Below are 18,501 nucleotides of genomic sequence, written 5' to 3' on the forward strand. Positions count from 1 at the left end.
AAATGGGATGTTTGAGAGATATGAGTTGCGTTGTCTCGTGTTTCTCACCTGTTTGTAGGAGACATAAATTGGCCTGCTGAAGATGAGCCATTCCACTATTTTACTGCATGGAGGTGTGGTCAGGGACCCTGTGTAGCGATAGTAGCTTCCCAATGAGGATGGCAGCAGGTTCCTTAGGACAAAGGGCTCCAAAAAAGTCTCTTTTTCTATGAAAAACATTAGGGGAGGACATGTTTCAATGAATACAACGCCTTTATGTTATGGGCAGCTATCATGACCATACTTTGCAAAGAAGGTCCAAACAACAAGAACCCAAAGGAAGCTATTATGTTTTGCATATCCTGCATGTCTGTCATATCTACAGGCATAACTACATTGAATGAATGCATTGGTTTTAATATTTGAATTTCTTGAAGGACATAAAATAATAATAATAATAGTCAGTTCAGTGGTAACTTACCAAATAGCCAATATGACTGTCAACATATGTAGTATGAAAGAATGTGAGCCTCATGTGGAGATGAGCTGCTTTCTATTGGAGCAGCCAGAAGCCAATCAGACTAATCTATGGCATCTCTACTGTGCATTCTTTTGGCGTTCTTTCTTTCTTTCTTTCTTTCTTTCTTTATTTAGTCGGGACAGTGCAGTTTAATAAACAGTCTATACTGGCTGTAAATAGCATGGTTGCTAATTTTCATCGGTAGTCAGAAGGTAGGAAAATAACAAAAACAAAAGGACAATATCAAAATATTCAATATCAAGTAAAAACAGGCACGCATTAAAAAAAAATTACATTTCATAGTAAAATCAATCAACTGAGGGTGCTTTTAAAAAGTGCAATAAGTGTGACATTAACGCCCAGTTTGGACTTTTAGGAAAAACAATCAGACTGCACTTCCGGAATAACAAACAAAAACAGACTGTACATATATTTATACTGTTATTCTGTATATTTTGTATTTTTCATTCTTTTTTAATAGATGTGTCTGCACCTACTATACCAAAACAAATTCCTAGTATGTGTTTGATCATACCTGGCAATAAACCCTTTTCTGATTCTGATTCTCTGTTGGAGGGCTGTGACATTTTCTCAAACTGACAGAACTATTTGTTCAAAGGCTATAAAGCAAACACTTTAATACAAGGTATAATTACTTGGGACCAGCTAAATACTAGTTCTAAACAAGTGTCTGTAACGGATAATGCCTTTTTGTACGAGCGTGAAAAGAGTAAGTTCATGGGAAGGGAAATCCTCATTGGGTTTGTATAATGTTTTGTAGTTGTGATGAATAAAGTTTATTCTTAAAAACATCCTCGTGTATAATGTGTTCAATCTCCACACTCTATGATTGGCCAGCCCCACACAGCGACTGCCCCTCCCTAGACAGACTGCAGTCACAGCCGGCGAGGTTCTATGTGAGCAACAGTCCCAACCCGCAAGTGAATGTTGTCTTCCAAAAACTTGAACAAAATATGGGCATCTGTACTTGGTGAGTACAGAATCAGTGTGGATTTAGGATTACTTAGACAAAGCGTAGCACTTTTAGCTAAGGAGGAACTTTCGCTGCATGTGGGCCGCGTCAAGGCTATAGCAGTCTTAATTAGGTATATTGGATGGATACTGGAGCCCTGCAGGAATGATGACTGCTCTCTGCTGTCTCACTCATGCACTTACTTTTTTTTTCGTTGGTAAGCATCTTTATTGTTATTTAATGAATTATGTTACATTTTATGGTGTAATTACCGCATACACATCATGGCGAGCCATGGCTCTCTGTTATGATGACAGATGCTGGCACAGTGTAGCTCTCCCCCAAAGTCTGTTGCTCCTTTCTAACTTAATTCTGACCTGAACAACAGTTCAAACACAGTGTATATGTATTTCCAATTCTAAACAAAATAAATAAACGTACCATATATATGTATTTTCAGCTCTAAACAAACAAAATAAATGTCTCTAGTCCATTCGTCACTGCAACAGCACTTCCCGTGGGATGCATTCATGGACACTCCCTGTGAGATGCATTCACAGACACTCCGAACATCACATCAGTTCAACACTTACACTCAGGCCAGGCGGCCCCTAAGGACCACATGAGTCGCCCGCCAGCCTGTTCTAAAGATAGCTCAACTCGTGCCACCGGCAACCCTTTTGACCTCTGACCTGAGTTGCCTTCTAAGTTTTGTGTTCAATAAACCCACTCAAGAAAGAAACCTCGTCCTTCTCTCTGCAACTGGGTCCAACCCGCAGACACCACCTGACATACCCTCCAGGTCAGGGGGCAGCTGGGTTGCATCTGTGTTGCTGCTGTAACTGATTGAATGCTTGGATCAATATGGACATGATTGACAAGGGTGCTCACACTTTTTCAACCTGCCAGCTATTTTTAAAATGACAGTCCAAATGATCAACCTCCTACTATAAACATAGGAGATGTGTATATATACACAATATTTAGTGTATTTACAAATATTATTATTTATGTGCAATGTAGAGCCCGACCGATTTATTAGCAGACAGATTATCACCCATTAATCAATATTGGTGACTATGTAACCAATATATGAGCTTTTAATTCACATGTCCACCATTATCTTAGACTATTATACAAAATTTTAAAGCGAAATAAAGATATATGTAGATATACACAGCATCCATCTTCACTTAATACTTCATTGATGTCTATATTAAAATAATTTTTAAAATGTGCCAAGTAAATTTATACAGTGTATTGCATGCTTTGAAAGCAGTTGCATTGTTACATAAATTGTAGTTTAGTACATTGTATTAAGTCTTGTTGTCATGATCGCGCTTGTCTGCGTTGCGTTGCAAGCCACGGATGCAGAGAGCAGGACCCAAATGCAGGTAAAAAGTATTTTTTAATAATAATTGCAGATAAGCAGCAGGAAAATGGAAACTGGCCAAAACAAACAAACAAATGATAATAAACAACGACGACAGAAGCCGCACCTCAGGTTAATCAGGAACAGAAAATTAGAGGTAGGTACGTATGTATGTGAAACAAGTAAAGGTGGGAACAAACAGAAAGGACAACAAAGGAAGTGGCTACAAAATAAGGTCTGGTAAACAGGAACTAAGGCGCAGACACTCGTAACATAAATCATGTTTTAATTATTTCTTATTTAATTTGTCGCCAACTTATTTTTCACTTTTTAATGTTTGCTTCAGCAATTGTCTGAGACGTTAGTTCCTTTTCAATAGGTAGTAAATACAACATATTGGTAAGATGTTTTTGTGAATGAGCCTTATATAAACACATAACATATTAGTTTAAAAACACTCTACATTGGCCAATGTATTATCACTTCTGGACAAATACAGCCACTTGTTTTTACTTCAAAATTCTTCAAAAAAGTATAGTATCAAATTGTATGCTAATTTCCAAAATGCACTCCATGTATAATATATAGAATTTTCATTTTACAGGCAGAGGACAAGAGTAAGGCGTGGAGATGTTACGTTGGATGCAACATCTGCAGTGTGCAAGTTATCCAGGGCTCCAGCACTAAGAACACTGCTTCCTGTTTCTGTCGAGTGCAGATGTGTCTTTGTTTCGGCCTGCTTTCTTCTGTTGCTTATTGCTTTTTTCCCCAATTTTAAATCATTCAACTTCTAAGTCTTGGAGATGATTTAATTCATTTTCCATTAAGTGAACAAATTCTTTTTGAATCTTTTTTTTCTCCAAATTTTCCAACACATCTGATGAGCCAGCTACGACAATTCTCTCAACATGCCAAGAGGAGCAATCCAAACAAAGTCGCCATATATAACATAAACAAGAACAGAATAGCGACTTGCAGTTATCCGAGTAGCATTGTCTCTGACATCACACAATTGATACCCGAGGAACAGGCAAAACACCAAGGGGTGAAACATTAGTGGATGTCAGAAAGCAAAAGTCTTAAACCTTAAACTGTCTACTTGAGAAACTTTCATCTGCGGACCTCTCCCAAATATAGACAGGAGGATGAACAAATTCAACCGACTGCTTCAGCTGAGCACATAACTGTCCAAAGCCTGTGAGAGCAGAGGACTGCACTTCATTGAGAATTTTAATCTCTTTTGTCAACAAGGGGAAAGGAAAGCAAAGGAAAAGGCCCACACTTGAACAGAGGTGGAGTGAGACGACTGACGGAGAACCTCCTCCACACTCTGAGGCATTACAAGGGGCCTGGACCAGATCCTGTGCTGCCACAGAGAGAAGAGAAGATGAGCGAGAGAAGAACTCCTGCCTGGCCACCCAAGGACCCAAAAAAGGATTCATTCACGGCCACCACAGCCGCACCCGAGGAATCCAGACCTTCGCTTTTAGTTGCAGCAGCTCCTCCCTCAACTTCACCACAGGCCTGGGACCCACCTGATGCATTTGAACCATCCGGAGATGCTTCAAGAGTGTTCTTGTCTCCACCATCACCAATGAGATTGCCTGACTGTCTGGAAAGCTTGAAATTAGGGATTCAAGAGTTGTAAATGTTTTCAATACCATTGGTAACCAAAACCAAGTAAGCAAAAGGCGCCATGAAGGAAAGACGAGTCCGTCATGACACAGAAACGGGAGTGCTGGGAATCAAAGCTCCAGTTTCATTTGAGCTATACAAAGAAAAGCTACGCATTTTCAACCAAATATTGCGTAAAACAAGGGAGTTATATTTCTGAAATCATTACCAACTGCCATAACAATCCCCGTATACTGTTTGCTGTCGTTAACAGATTAACAAACCCTCCACTTTCACTGCCCTCACAACTAATGTCTACATCTAAGTGCAATGAGATTGCAATATTCTTTTACAATAAAGTTCAAGGTAGAAAAAAATGAATCCGTTCTCCAACACAAATAACTATTCTGCAGCCAGCGAGACACCTAAACCTGACACATTTCACACTTCTCATTGACAAAACAGTCAAAGAGATCATCTATAGTCTGTCATCGTGCTGCCATGATGTGCACATGGATGTAGATTTAGATTTCTAAACTCTGTGCTGGGCAGCTTGCTACCACAACTCACTCATCTAGTTAACATGTTGCTCCAGACTGGATCATTTCCATAGGCCCTAAAATCTTCTGAAGAAGAGCAGTCTTGATGCCACAGTCCTAAGCAACTATCACCCCATACTAATCCTGCCCTTCTGAGGGAATGTCTTAGAAAAGGTTGTATACCAACAGCTTACTGACTTTCTTCTCTCTAACAACGTGTTTGATGCTTTCCATTCAGGCGTTAGACTCCACCACAGCAGAGACAACTCCGACCAAGGTGACAAATTATATCCGTCTGAACACAGATGCAGGCAAAGTCTCACTTTTAGTTTTGTTAGACCGGAGCGCTGCCTTTGACACAGTTGACCATGTGATCTTATTACAGAGGTTAGAAAACTGAATGGGAATTATAGGTTAAAATTGAACCTATAATATCAGGTATCGGTCTCGGGCTGATACTGACACTTGGGGGCATGATACTGGGCCTGATACCAGACAAACCATGTGATGATCTTATTATCACATACTATTTAATCATGAGCTTATTATCACGTACTATTTAATCAAAAGACCATTTTGTTTCCAGAAAATGTTCAGTTTATTACATGTATTATATCTAAACAGTGTAAACACAATAATTGCAAAAATATTTCAACAATAATATTTTATCAACAGTCTTATCTTATCAATGTCTGACAATTAAAGTTCCATTAATCAAGTTTGGGTTTTTTGATGACTGGAGAAGCACTACGCACTAAGCACTCGTGTGCTGTTCTCTGATTGGTTGTTTCACGGGCACGATACCAGAGCAGCGCGCTCTGAGTGGACAGCTACGGGGGCTGATACTGGACATGGTTAAACTCTATATTTTATCAGTATCACTGCCCTGGGCTTTGACACAGTATCATTTCGGCCTTTTCCTGTATCATTCATGGGCGCTTTCTAGGGTACAGGGACAATTAATACTGTAGTATGTGATAATCTCTGGTACTGCTCTTGAATGGTTCAAGCCCTTTCTGGAAGTACAGGAAGTACTTCGTTGGAATCGGTATTTGTGTCTCAGAACAAATGGCTATGACCTGTGGGATTTCTCAGGGGTCAATCCAGGGGCCACTAATGTTCAATTTGTACATGCTCCGTTTAGGCCAGCTGTCACTGATGCCAGGTGAACACGGTCCTGAAGATTTAGTTTGTCACTGCATCAAACAGATCACTGTGTGGATGCAAAATAACTTACTCTAGCTAAAACTGAAATCATTGTCCTTGGCCCACAGAAAGAAAGAGGAAGTGTTATCAATCACCTTGAGACTCTTTCTCTAAAACCTCATAATCATGTGAGAAATCTAAGGGCTATAATGGACTCAGATCTGAACTTAAAACAGCCACATTAAATCAATAACATCATCAGCTTTTTCCCACTTTAAAAATATTGCCAAAAACAAGGGAATAGCGTCTAAGCCCGATTTAGAGAGACTAATCCATGCCTTTGTCTCCATTAACACAGGAGGCTTTAACCCTTTAAGTGGAGAAGTCGTCGAGGTAGGTGCGCCTGCTCAACACATGAAGGGGTAAGGGTCTTGCACCACCTGGTAACAAGGGTTTTTTAGGCTCTCGGTGTATTTGACTTTGACATCCCTGTCATGGGCTAACGTGAATAAAAATAAAAAACAATTACCACCCAACACTCATAATAGTGACACTCACATTGGTTGTGACCTGCCATAAACATGAAGAAGAATGTCAACGAATAAGACGTGTACGCCGAGGGCGCTACTATTACATAAGGTACTATTACATATTATCACATACTACAGTATTAACTGGCCCTGTACCCTAGAAAGCGCCCATGAATGATACGGGAAAAGGCCGAAATGATACTGTGTCAAAGCCCAGGGCAGTGATACTGATAAAATATAGAGTTTAACCATGTCCAGTATCAGCCCCCGTAGCTGTCCACTAGGGTGTTCAGAAAAATAAAAGTTTGTGATATTCGCTGGGCTGAGTTTTGATTCAGCTCTACTACCTGTGAGTATTGCACCGCAGTTTGCAATTTCTCCCACGACATCCCTATCCCGTGCCTCACCACATCAGCCTAGCGTGTATTGTTGCTTGGGAGAAGTTACTCTTACTGTAATGCTTTACCCGTTCTCTTTCTTTCCAGATGGCTAGCACACGATCCAAGAGAGACGTTGTGCTTCTAGGAAATGCTCGGAAAGAGAGTTTGTCCTCGTTAAAACAGCTCCCGACAGTCAAGGAGGTCCTCCTGCGACTTTTCTTCTTCCTCAAGAATGAGAAACAGGATCTGAGTTCAGCATCAGCGCTGGTCATTGAGGAGGTCATCCGTTTGTGGAACCAATCCTCCATTACTACTGCAGAAAAACGTAACGCCGTTCAAAAGTTGAAGGTGGAATACGAGAAATACCGGAAAGTGATGAAAAACCACGACAGGGGAGGGGAAGCACAGGAAAAGAAAGAAGCAGAGTACATAAGTATTGTCTAGGTCTTTTCGACATCGCCAAAGGGAACGTGATTTCCCACATTGAAATTCAAGAAGACAGGGACTTCCTGAGGGATCAACGCGGTGCCCGGGTGATGTTCCTAGGTGGATCTGATAAGAAGTACGAGGCGAGAATCAAGGCAAAAGACAAGAAACAAAAGGACCTCGAGAGGCGTCGCTGGAAGTCGAAGAGTGAAATCGACAGACTTTTGGCCAAATCAGCGGTTGAGTGTGAGCAATCTCAAGCCACTTCATCTGAAGACGATCACGACGACGATGAGTATGCGCTTCCAAAACCTCTACGCCTACGGTCCCGTACCAAAAAATCCTTTGTGAACCGATCCAATGGTCTGTAGTGACACCATTCTGGCCTTGTTGGTCCGTGTTTAGTATGCCGAGTGTGCATACTGAACAGAGAACAAACAGAACACGCAAACATAACAGTTACTTTACGAGTTAACAGCATGTACAGTGAACGCACCTTCACACTATAGCAACACATGGTAATGGCATTGGCTGCGTGTAATGGTGTCTACATATGTGTAATGTGAAAATAAAGGCATCGGCCTCTCGCCCCTGTGGCAGCGGACTATAGGAGCTTTCGCCTAGGGGCAGCAAACTGGACTGGGCTTGGCTGGCAGTGCATGCAACTTCGTCCTTCAGTGGGCACCTGGTACTGGTACAATGTTGTTATCACATACCTGGGTATAGTGAGGCACGGGAATGCGTGTGTGAAAAAAGCTGTTATTTTGCTCAGTTAATGGTTTTACGAAATGGAACCGATTCAGCACTTAGCCGCTTCAAATTTCGAAAGAAAAAAAATCACCATATAAGGGCTGAACACCCTACTGTCCACTCAGAGCGTGCTGCTCTGGTATCGTGCCCGTGAAACAACCAATCAGAGAACAGCGCACGAGCGTGAACAGCGTTTGTTTTGCTGCCGCCTGTGCTCTCCGCGCATGTGACAGGAAATGTCACTGTAACTATAAATATTCCTAGTGCTTCTCCAGTCACCAAAAAAACCCAAACTTGATTAATGGAACTTTAATTGTCAGACAGTGATAAGATAAGACTGTTGATAAAATATTATTGTTGAAATATTTTTGCAATTATTGTGTTAACACTGTTATATAATAATACATGTATATATACTGATATAATACATGTAATAAACCGAAAAATTTCTGGAAACAAAATGGTCTTTTGATTAAATTGTACGTGATAATAAGCTCATGATTAAATAGTATGTGATAATAAGATCATCACATGGTTTGTCTGGTATCAGGCCCAGTATCATGCCCCCGCGTGCCAGTATCAGCCCGAGACCGAAGGGGGTATGATACCTGGCCTGATACCAGACAAACCATGTGATAACCTATAAAGGTCACTTGTGTCTTGTGAAATCTATATGAGAACAACACAGCATTTTATATTTAGTTTCATATTGTTTGATATTTTATGTGTATACATAATGTGTTGGTATTTCTGTTCATTTACGTCAGCTAATATGACGTGTATGCCAGTGTTGTCATGGTTGCAACACATTATGCAATACATTATGCATAAGGTTTAAATAAAGTCACTTCTGTAATTGATGGATCTTACATATTATTTCAGATGGATTTATATTCTGGACTTCATAAGAACCACAGTACATTGGCACTTTTGTGGCCGGCTTTTAGTCATCATAGCACCTGGATTCTCCTGGGTCCAGGTAAGTCAACGGTTTTATATGTTACGTTTCCTTTTTGTTTTCATTCACCATAACATACTTTTCAATCTTGCCGGTATATTTGTGGTGTTTATTGAATAATTCATGTCCAGCAATGTTTTACATATGGTTAGAGTAATAACTGTGATTGATATTGCTCACATAATTGTATCAAGCATCGAGAATGGTGGCTTCACTGCGCATTTTGGTACTTTTTTGTGTGGTGTGTTTTGGTTGTTTGCGGTATTTTTTGCGCCCTTATGACAGACCATCTTTGTAGTAGCATTTTCAGAATGACATATGCAATTAGTAGTAGTTCTGAAGTATAGAAGATGTGGTAGCGTCATTCGAACATCACCACACAAAGTGTTGCTGAAAATGTCGTTTTTAGCCAGATATTAGCCACACCTTTGTTTAAGCGTCAGTGTTCAAAGTTAAAGAAAACAGTAACGGCTTATACATCTGAAATTATGGTATACAACACCCTCAACTGGAAGAAGTAGTAAATACAATAGCAGAATAGAGCACCGATAGATACACTACAAGGACGTAGAACACAATGTACGTTCATCGTAGGCTGGAAAATTTGCATTTAAAAAAATCAGCAAATCAGTGAATCAATGAAAGGTGACCCACAATGTAATGACGCAACACTGAATATGCAACCAATATGTTGGTTGCGACGCGCCATAAACAAAAAGAAGATGTCAACATCCAGGGGCCTATTTTTCGGCAGTCAATGTTAGATGGACAGATAGCAACTTTATTCATCTCCAAGGGAACAACATAGCATTTTAGGTTTATTGTATCTTTTAGGGCGGCACGGTGGTCGAGTGGTTAGCGCGCAGACCTCACAGCTCGGAGACCGGAGTTCACAGGCCATCTCTGTGTGGAGTTTGCATGTTCTCCCCGTGTATGCGTGGGTTTTCTCCGGGTACTCCGGCTTCCTCCCACATTCCAAAAACATGCTAGGTTAATTGGTGACTCCAAATTGTCCATAGGTATGAATGTGAGTGTGAATGGTTGTTTGTCTATATGTGCCCTGTGATTGGCTGGCAACCAGTCCAGGATGTATCCCGCCTCTCGCCCGAAGACAGCTGGGATAGGCTCCAGCACCCATTTTTCGGTTGTGTCCTGAACTTTTTTTGCCATTATAATTTACTCTCTTAGTTATGACGCTTTCCAAAATATATATTTAACGATTTTCAACAATAATGATTAGCAGTAGTAATAGGCTTATACACGGGTAATTATGGTATCGGTCAGCTCTATAGTTTCATGCAGTGTGTTATGGATGAACTGTATGCCCCTAAGCAATAATTAGTTATTTGTGTCTGTCTTCCTAAAGATTAAGATTGGTGGGGTAGTGTAGCAAATGCCACAGCAAACACATGTAAAATGTTGTATGCCTATAAAATATTTGAAGGAAATATTGTGTTTTCTCTTTTTGGCTTTATGGTATTTGTCAATGTGACATTTCTCTCTCTTGTCAGCGAATAAATGGCCATATGCTCTTCACACAATGTGCTGCTTTTAATTTTCTCATTTTTATTTGTCATATTTTTCAAATGTATTCTTCACCTCCTACCATCTTATATCTGTACATACATGCAAAAATACCAACAACAGTACTTTCTGCACTCTCAGAAAAACATACTGATGGTAGTTCCTCGAGTCAGAACAGAGTTAGGTAAGACACCATTCCAATACGCTGTTCCATTTGCATGGAATGATTTGCAAAATTAATCAAAGTTACCTCAACTTATTATGTTAGGATAATTTAAAGTTATTTTAAAGGATTGTGAAATGAATAGGCTTGGACAATGAATTTTTTTTTTTAATTGTTGGAAGTGTTCGCTGTGAATGTTGTATTGTATGTTGAAATTGTCTTGTCATAAACTTTGTGTCTGCTGCTGTCTGGGTCAGGTCACTCTCGTAAAAGAGATTTTTAATCTCAATGAGGTTTATCTGGTTGAATAAAGGATAAATGAAAAAAAAATGCCTATTCACTTTTGCACAAAATGACAGTGGTGGAAACATATAGCATTTCAACATTTGATTATCTCACACGGACACTCACCATGATGGACCACACCCTTCAAGCCATGGATTATAGGAACAGCAGCAGGATTGTCATTTCTTCCAACCTGAGGAATACAGCAAAATATGGCCTGTTAAGAACAGCTGTCTTCAAATACAGTAGTAACATATGACGTATCTGAATAAGCTCTTTTTCCAAGTATTTTTTTCAACCAAATCAAAAATCAAATGAAACAATTTAATTGTATTTTCCTGATCAGTTTCGCCATATTTCATTTTCTTTCATTCATTCATTTTGTACCGCTTATCCTCACAGGGGCATGCTGGAGCCTATCCCAACTGTCTTCGGGAGGCGGGGTACACCCTGGACTGGTCGCCAGCCAATTTTTCACAAGTTTTCACAATGCCTTCACTTTATTAGTTTTTCTTCAGCTCACCACTATTTTGGTTTGTTTCTAAAGTTACTTGGTAACCTTTTTCCACAAAGTGCTTCAGCACAGCGCAAACACTCAATAACTTCATACATATAATGTGCATCATTAGCCACAACATTAGGTACACTTGCACAGGATCACAACAGCGTGTAGGGCTGACAGAAGTGTGCTAAAAACATCCCTCTCAATATGATCAGCTTTAAGCTCTGCCCATTTCCGTTTAAACCCCACCCACTTTCGGTTTATCCCACGGCCACTTTGAGGCTGTTGAATTTAGTCTGAATTAACAATGTACTATTATAAATGACATAACTTTCAATAAACAATGAAATCATGAATATAATAATGGACAAGTGATGAGTTCGAACTCATTCACTTTGTCACATGCACCAAAAATGAAGTCACCGGTTTCACCCCATATGAGCTCATGTTTGGTCGATCACCCCGCCTTCCTGTTGACATAGCATTTGGTTTACCTGTGCGAGGGCCTCATTCCATATCCCACTCTCAATATGTTAAGAACTTGCAGTCTCGGTTGGAAGAAAGTTTTCAAATTGCTTCAAAAAATTCAGCAAAATCTGCTGAAAGGAATAAATGCCATTTTGCCCAAAGAGTAACACCATCAAAGTCCTTGTTCGAAGGGTTCGATTTGGAGGAAAAAACACAAACTTGAAGATAGATGAGAACAAGACATCTATGTGGTTGTGAAGAGGGGCCAGAGATCTACCAGTTTACACCGCACATCCAGAAAACTCAAATGGACCAACTCGTACGCTCCACCGTGATTTTTTGTTTCCTTGTAATGTAATGTAACTTAATGTATAAATTGAACGGAACTGGCCAGGATTTTTCTGATACAGAAAAATTGATGGTGAGCTAAGCGAGGGAAGCCTAGAGCCTGGACCAGCCTGGACTCCACTTGAATGGACTGATGACGACCCCCGCTCCTTCAGGGCTGGTACGAGGTCAGCTGCAACTGAACAGCCAACCCAGGTGGAAAAGCGCTATAGAAGTGAAAGGACGTAGTCCTAGCTTATTTGCAGTGATAGTTGCGCTACTATTACAACATTGGTTTTTTCACAGTGCTTCAAAATGACATTTATTGCTGTTCTGCGAATCATCTTCGGTGATGACTCAGACTCAAGAAAGCTCAGACTCAAGAAAGCTACCCCTGGTGTCTGGACTTCCGGCAACTGTGGAAGAGCTACAAACAACGATAAGGACAAAACTGGGGCGACTCGTGGATCCTGAAATTCGTGTGAACTCCTTAAAGAACAAGAGGATGGCACAAGGAAAAGCAGCAGCCAGTATAAAGAAGCCAAGGAAGGCAGAAGTTAAATGCATTCTGTTGCACCCTAGACGCGAGACTGCAGAAAGTCTGGAGGAGCGTTCTTCAAAAAGCACGTTGGTGAGGTCACACACTGATGTTGTTCGAGAATGCCTGACTCTCAGTCTCTGCTCCAATTCATCTCAAAGGTGTTCTATCGGGTTCAGGTCAGGACTCTGTGCAGGCCAGTCAAATTCAGCATCCGGCACTTTGCATCGCCTTGGTGATGTATGGCTTGGATGCAGCTGCTCGGCCATGGAAACCCATTCCATGAAGCTCTCTGTGTACTGTACTTGGGCTAATCTGAAGGCCACATGAAGTTTGAAGCTCTGTAGCAAGAAGTCAGCGACCTCTTTGCACTATGCACCTCAGCATCCGTGGACCCCTCAGTTTACATGGCCTACCACTTTGTGGCTGAGTTGCTGTTGTTCCCAAACTCTTCCATTTCTTTTATATGATGGCTCTTGTAGCAAGACCGAAGTTATTTTTGTATTTACTGTGGCTGTGTTTGACTTATCACAGATTACATGGCCTGCCAGAGACTGGAGCAGTGCAGGTATTGTTTTTATTGTCATATACAGTGCTACCTTGGCATAAGAGTGGCCCAACTAACCAGTGGTTTTCACATTTTTACATCTCTCTGATGATTTTGGCATTGAACTGCCAACTAAAATTGGAGTTACAGCTGTTATTGACGGGCTGTCAATGTGATGAATGGATGAAGTCGAGTGTTGTGCTAGCATTAGCATTTTAGCATTGAACTAGCTAGAGGAAGATTTTCAACATCTTGCTTAAACATACGTACATTATACCGATCAGAGGGATTCTTTTTGTTATGTATTGTATAAAACTATAGCAGGAACAATATCAAATGAAAAGCAATAAATGAATACAAAGCCACTATCCTGGTTGGTGGACTTTTTCAGAGAGGTTGTGGCCAGAAAGGCTGATGACGATGTCCCTTCAGCATCAATTTGTGGGACAATAAACATTTAAAAACACACCTGCATAATATCATGTCTCAGTGAAGTAAAAAAGTTGTCCAGTCATATATATATATATATATATATATAAGGATAATACAAAGAAATAAAATAAGTCTCGTAGAAACATGACCGACTGAGAGACAGCGAAGAAAGTGAAGAAAAAGAAAGGAGGACAGTGGGAATTAGTGTTTCATTATTAATGTTCATCTCTGAACGTCCACAGGCTCGTCCCCTGAGATTTTCAGCCGCAAGGCCTCACATAACATTGTCCTACTCTTTCAATAACTATTGTTTCTTTTTTTTTTCTAATCCTGTCCCCCTTGCTCACTCTCCATTTGTTGCCACACCACAGTTTTCCTCACTCGCTCTCCAGGTACAAAGCACTGAAGTCACAAATGTATGGAAAAACAGAAAGTCGACTGCTGTGACTCTGATGTCCTCATATTTCTGTCACCCCACAACTTCCATCACCTCATTATTCCCTTTCGACATATCATCCATCCAGTAGTTGGTTTGTCACAAAAACAGATTATTCATATATTAGTCAATTATTCATATAAACTGCAGAAGTATGTACGCAAGTTATGACAACATGAAAAAATATTTTAATTTATTCAAGGAACCTTTAATCGCAACCTCGGAAACTTGGCTGAATGCAGATAAAGGCATGGACTTTGAGTTGGAAGGTTATGAGATGACCTGCATCAACAGGAACAACACAAGTGGAGGAGGAGTCACCCTGTATGTGGACAAACGACTACACTACAAAGTTGTAAAGAATATGTCAATTGCTGTTGACAATATTTTAGAATGAATGAACTATTGAAATCTGTAAAGAAAAAGCAAAAACGTGTTAATAAGTTGTTTATACAGAATGCCACATTCAAGGATGGAAATGTTTGAAGATTGGATCAAAACAAACGTTTTAGATAATAATCAAAAAACAATTTTCATATGTGGAGACTTCAATATTGACCTTCTAAATTCACACAATAACAAGGTAATCAACGATTTTATGGACACAATTTACAGCTTGAGTGAGTTTGTTTCCCAAAATCACCAGACCAAGTAGAATAACAGACCACAGTGCCACCTTAATCGACAATATATTCACCAATGACTTTGATAACAATACTACTAGTGGCCTGCTAATTAAAAACATCAGTGATCATCTTCCAGTGTTCACAGTTTACAACCATTGTTACAACAAATGACCAACGTAGGCTACAAAGACTGTCCAAAGACTATATTCAGAGGACAGAATCAACGCTTTCAAGAAAGATTTAGAAGAGCAAAAATGGGAGTGTGTGTACAGTGCCAAAGATGTGGTTGAAGCATACGAACACTGTCTACATACTTATATGAAGCTGTACGATAAGAACTGTCCCTGGATAGAAAGGTCAAAGAAGCAAAACCAAAACAGTTATCAACAATTTAAAAAAAAATTACACCCTATAGGCAAAGGCAACCGCAAGTCTGCATCATCACTAGCCACGTTTACATGAGATTTTCCTCTTTCCGAATGGAATCTTTCCGAATGATGTACCAGAAAACAGTGTATACATGGAAAGGAATATTCCAATCTCATGTCTACATGCACCGCTATAATCAAACGGAATAGTCAATGGGGCATGCGCAGTAAAATGTAAACAACATCACGTGATTCATCGAAGATGGCAGACGAGAGTCTGATTACCACGGTTGTTGGGACAGTTGCTATGCTTTTTTTGAAACTTGAAACCCATGCATTCCTGCAGAAAATGACAGCGAGGAAGAGGCGTAGAGGGGATGGGATTAATTTGAGATTTGTGTCGTGTTTGTCTGTGCTGCCTATGCAACCACAGAGTACCCGAAAGCTGTGGATGAAAGTCCTCAGCAAAGATTGGTGGGAGCAAGTGGTTCTGTACGAGTTCTCTGATGTTGAGTGGAAGCTGAAGGGATTCATGGTTGCCGAAGAAATCACCGTCAGGGCACCAATCCCATGCATGATGCGTGTCGCGATGGTGTTGTATCGACTCGGCAGCTGTGGAGAATATTGACTCGTAGTCAACCAGTTTGGAGTCCAAAGATTTTGTGACTGTTGTGGACGACAGATGATGGTAAGATGGCTTCATCCCTGCACTACTGCACATGCACATCATTTCCAATGTCTTCAGCTAAATGATCAGTCAAATATTATTTGTGTAGCCATGCCTGCACAATAATTATAATAACTAATAGCGACACAATACGCCAGGTGCTCAGCGTGCGATTGAATCAATGCTGACTGCGTGGCAAAGACATGGGACGTTATTCATACAGATGTAACAAAATAAGGAAGAATGTACAAGCCATTTAGGACTCTTACTCTTACACCATCAGACACAAAGACTACTGGTAAGACATTATACTCATTTGCGGGACTTTGTATTACTCCTATAGAACTGGAATCACAAATGAAGAAGCGGGCAAGACAATCGCAAAGCATCTGAAGCAATATGAAGACTTCCTGACCATAGTGAAGAAAAGAAAGCTGACGGGCCATCCCCCAAGGGACACTTCAGGGAAAATTGAAACAAGGCAGACCAAGAAAAAAGTGGATAGACAATATCACAGAATGGACAGGAAAGAATTTTGCAGAGACTCAGGCCTTTGCCCATGACCGTATTAGATGGAATAGACTGGTGAAATGTTCATCAATGCAGTGCCCCTCCGACTCCACGGGGTTAAGGGATTCGTGATTTGTGACTCCTATAGAGCTACTACACACGATAACCTGCACAGAAAGCTTAAGAGAGACGGGGAGATCTTCGGCGAGGGAATGTAATTAAAACAATAAATACATAAAAACAATGCAGACATGCAACACTCAAGATCCCAGGCCCTCCCCAACCCCAGCAGACAAAAGAGCAGGCGAGGGGGAAGTCAGCACATGAGCAGCGGGCGGGCGAGCAGACGAGCAACAAGGCAACCCACCCCGCCGCGCCAGCCAACACCAGCCGGACAGCAAATTCCCTGAGTGCAAGTGTCACAGCTCCAAGCTGCAAGGAGGCCAAGCACCAGAGCCGAGAAGGCGAGACCAGCGGTAGACCAAGCAACCGACCCCCGCGGCCAATGGGAGCCTGACTGCCCTCCAGCACACAGAACCAACAGTGCTCCACCCATGCACCGGAGAAACATCCCAGACAAGCCTGAAGACAGACTGGGGACAGGCAAGGCCAAGGAAAGCAATGCAGCGAAGCACAAAGACAAGCGGTAATGAACCGCCCAGCAGAGCAACGCGCCCCCGGCAGCCCCAACTCCAAGGCACATGAGCCCCCAGGCCCCCAGTCCCCGCAAGCGAGACCAAGCTCCACCTCAACACACAGCCCGGCCTCCGTAGCAGCCATCACAGTGCAGCAACCACAAGCCGCTGCCGCGGAATTCAGGCCACCAGCAAATGGAGATTGCAGAGCCTCCCGCCCCACAAGCGACCAGAAGTGCCCGCAATCCAGGACTGTCCAAGGGAAGCACTGCAGACCGCGCCCCCGGTGCAAGCAAACCAGAAAGGCAAACCAGATAAAAACAATTAGCCTGCCGGCAAGGCCACAACTGGGTACCATGCCTGCCCAGCCCTCCACCAAGTCCTAAATTGAAGGGTGACTGAGTCAGAGGCATGCCGGGGTAAAGGAGCAACCGAAAGGCAACCCTTCACTGCCGCCATGCCCAACTGTGGACCACCCCCTCAAGGTCCTAGATGTATGTGAAGTGGTGCAGGGAAGCAGGAAGGATGGGGCCCCACATGCCCACCCCACAACACTGCCAAAACTGAGCAGTGGGAGGGACACATGACCGACAGGCCAGCCAGCACAGCACCGGCTGGAGCAAGCCATGGGCTGCAGGACCCGCCACAGGCCCCATTCACCCAGGTTATTGTATTCTAAGGGCAATAAATTCAACTCAATTCAGTTCTTAAGGGAGAAAAACCCAAAAGTATATCACAATTCGTGTTTGCTGATACGATTCAAGGATGATCTTGGTTCATTGAGAATGATACGATCCAAAATGATTAAGTATCTTTAAACTGATGCAGTGGCTTTTTAGCCATAAATATATAAATACCTGGATGGCTGTGCAGGTGAAGTTTCCCACTGTTTTTGTAAAGGAATCAGATGGAAATTAATTATGGATACAAAGAAATAAACAATCAATAGCAAATGCATTCAAGTTATATTTGAATATAGTGCAACCAACAGTTCAGGTTGAATTAACAATTAATGAATTAATTTAAATGTAGTGAGGGCTGCACAGCGGGGGAGTGGTTAGCGCGCAGACCTCACAGCGAGGACACCCGAGTTCAATCCCTCCCTCGGCCATCTCTGTGTGGAGTTTGCGTGTTCTCCCTGTGCATGCGTGGGTTTTCTCCGGGTACTCCGGTTTCCTCCCACATTCCAAAAACATGCTAGGTTAATTGGCGACTCCAAATTGTCCATAGGTATGAATGTGAGTGTGAATGGTTGTTTGTCTATATGTGCCCTGTGATTGGCTGGC

The 18,501-nt window shown here is 41.6% G+C and overlaps 1 protein-coding gene across 5 annotated transcripts in view; it reads right to left on the bottom strand.

The window, feature by feature from the left end:
- The window catches only part of LOC131105890 (receptor-type tyrosine-protein phosphatase gamma-like), a 181,826-nt gene that overhangs the window by 33,676 nt on the left and 129,649 nt on the right, over positions 1 to 18,501 (bottom strand). For 4 of the 5 annotated variants that reach the window (XM_058054374.1, XM_058054371.1, XM_058054370.1 and 1 more), the window contains 2 exons: positions 11,286 to 11,352; positions 49 to 206 (listed from right to left, as the gene is read on the bottom strand). In XM_058054374.1, the coding sequence (XP_057910357.1) occupies positions 49 to 206; positions 11,286 to 11,352 (225 nt within the window). The remainder of the gene's footprint in view (positions 1 to 48; positions 207 to 11,285; positions 11,353 to 18,501) is intronic. The other variant, XM_058054372.1, reaches the window with a different exon arrangement.

The sequence above is a fragment of the Doryrhamphus excisus genome, chromosome 18 (genome assembly GCF_030265055.1).
Source record: "Doryrhamphus excisus isolate RoL2022-K1 chromosome 18, RoL_Dexc_1.0, whole genome shotgun sequence".
In the NCBI taxonomy this organism is placed as follows: domain Eukaryota; kingdom Metazoa; phylum Chordata; class Actinopteri; order Syngnathiformes; family Syngnathidae; genus Doryrhamphus; species Doryrhamphus excisus.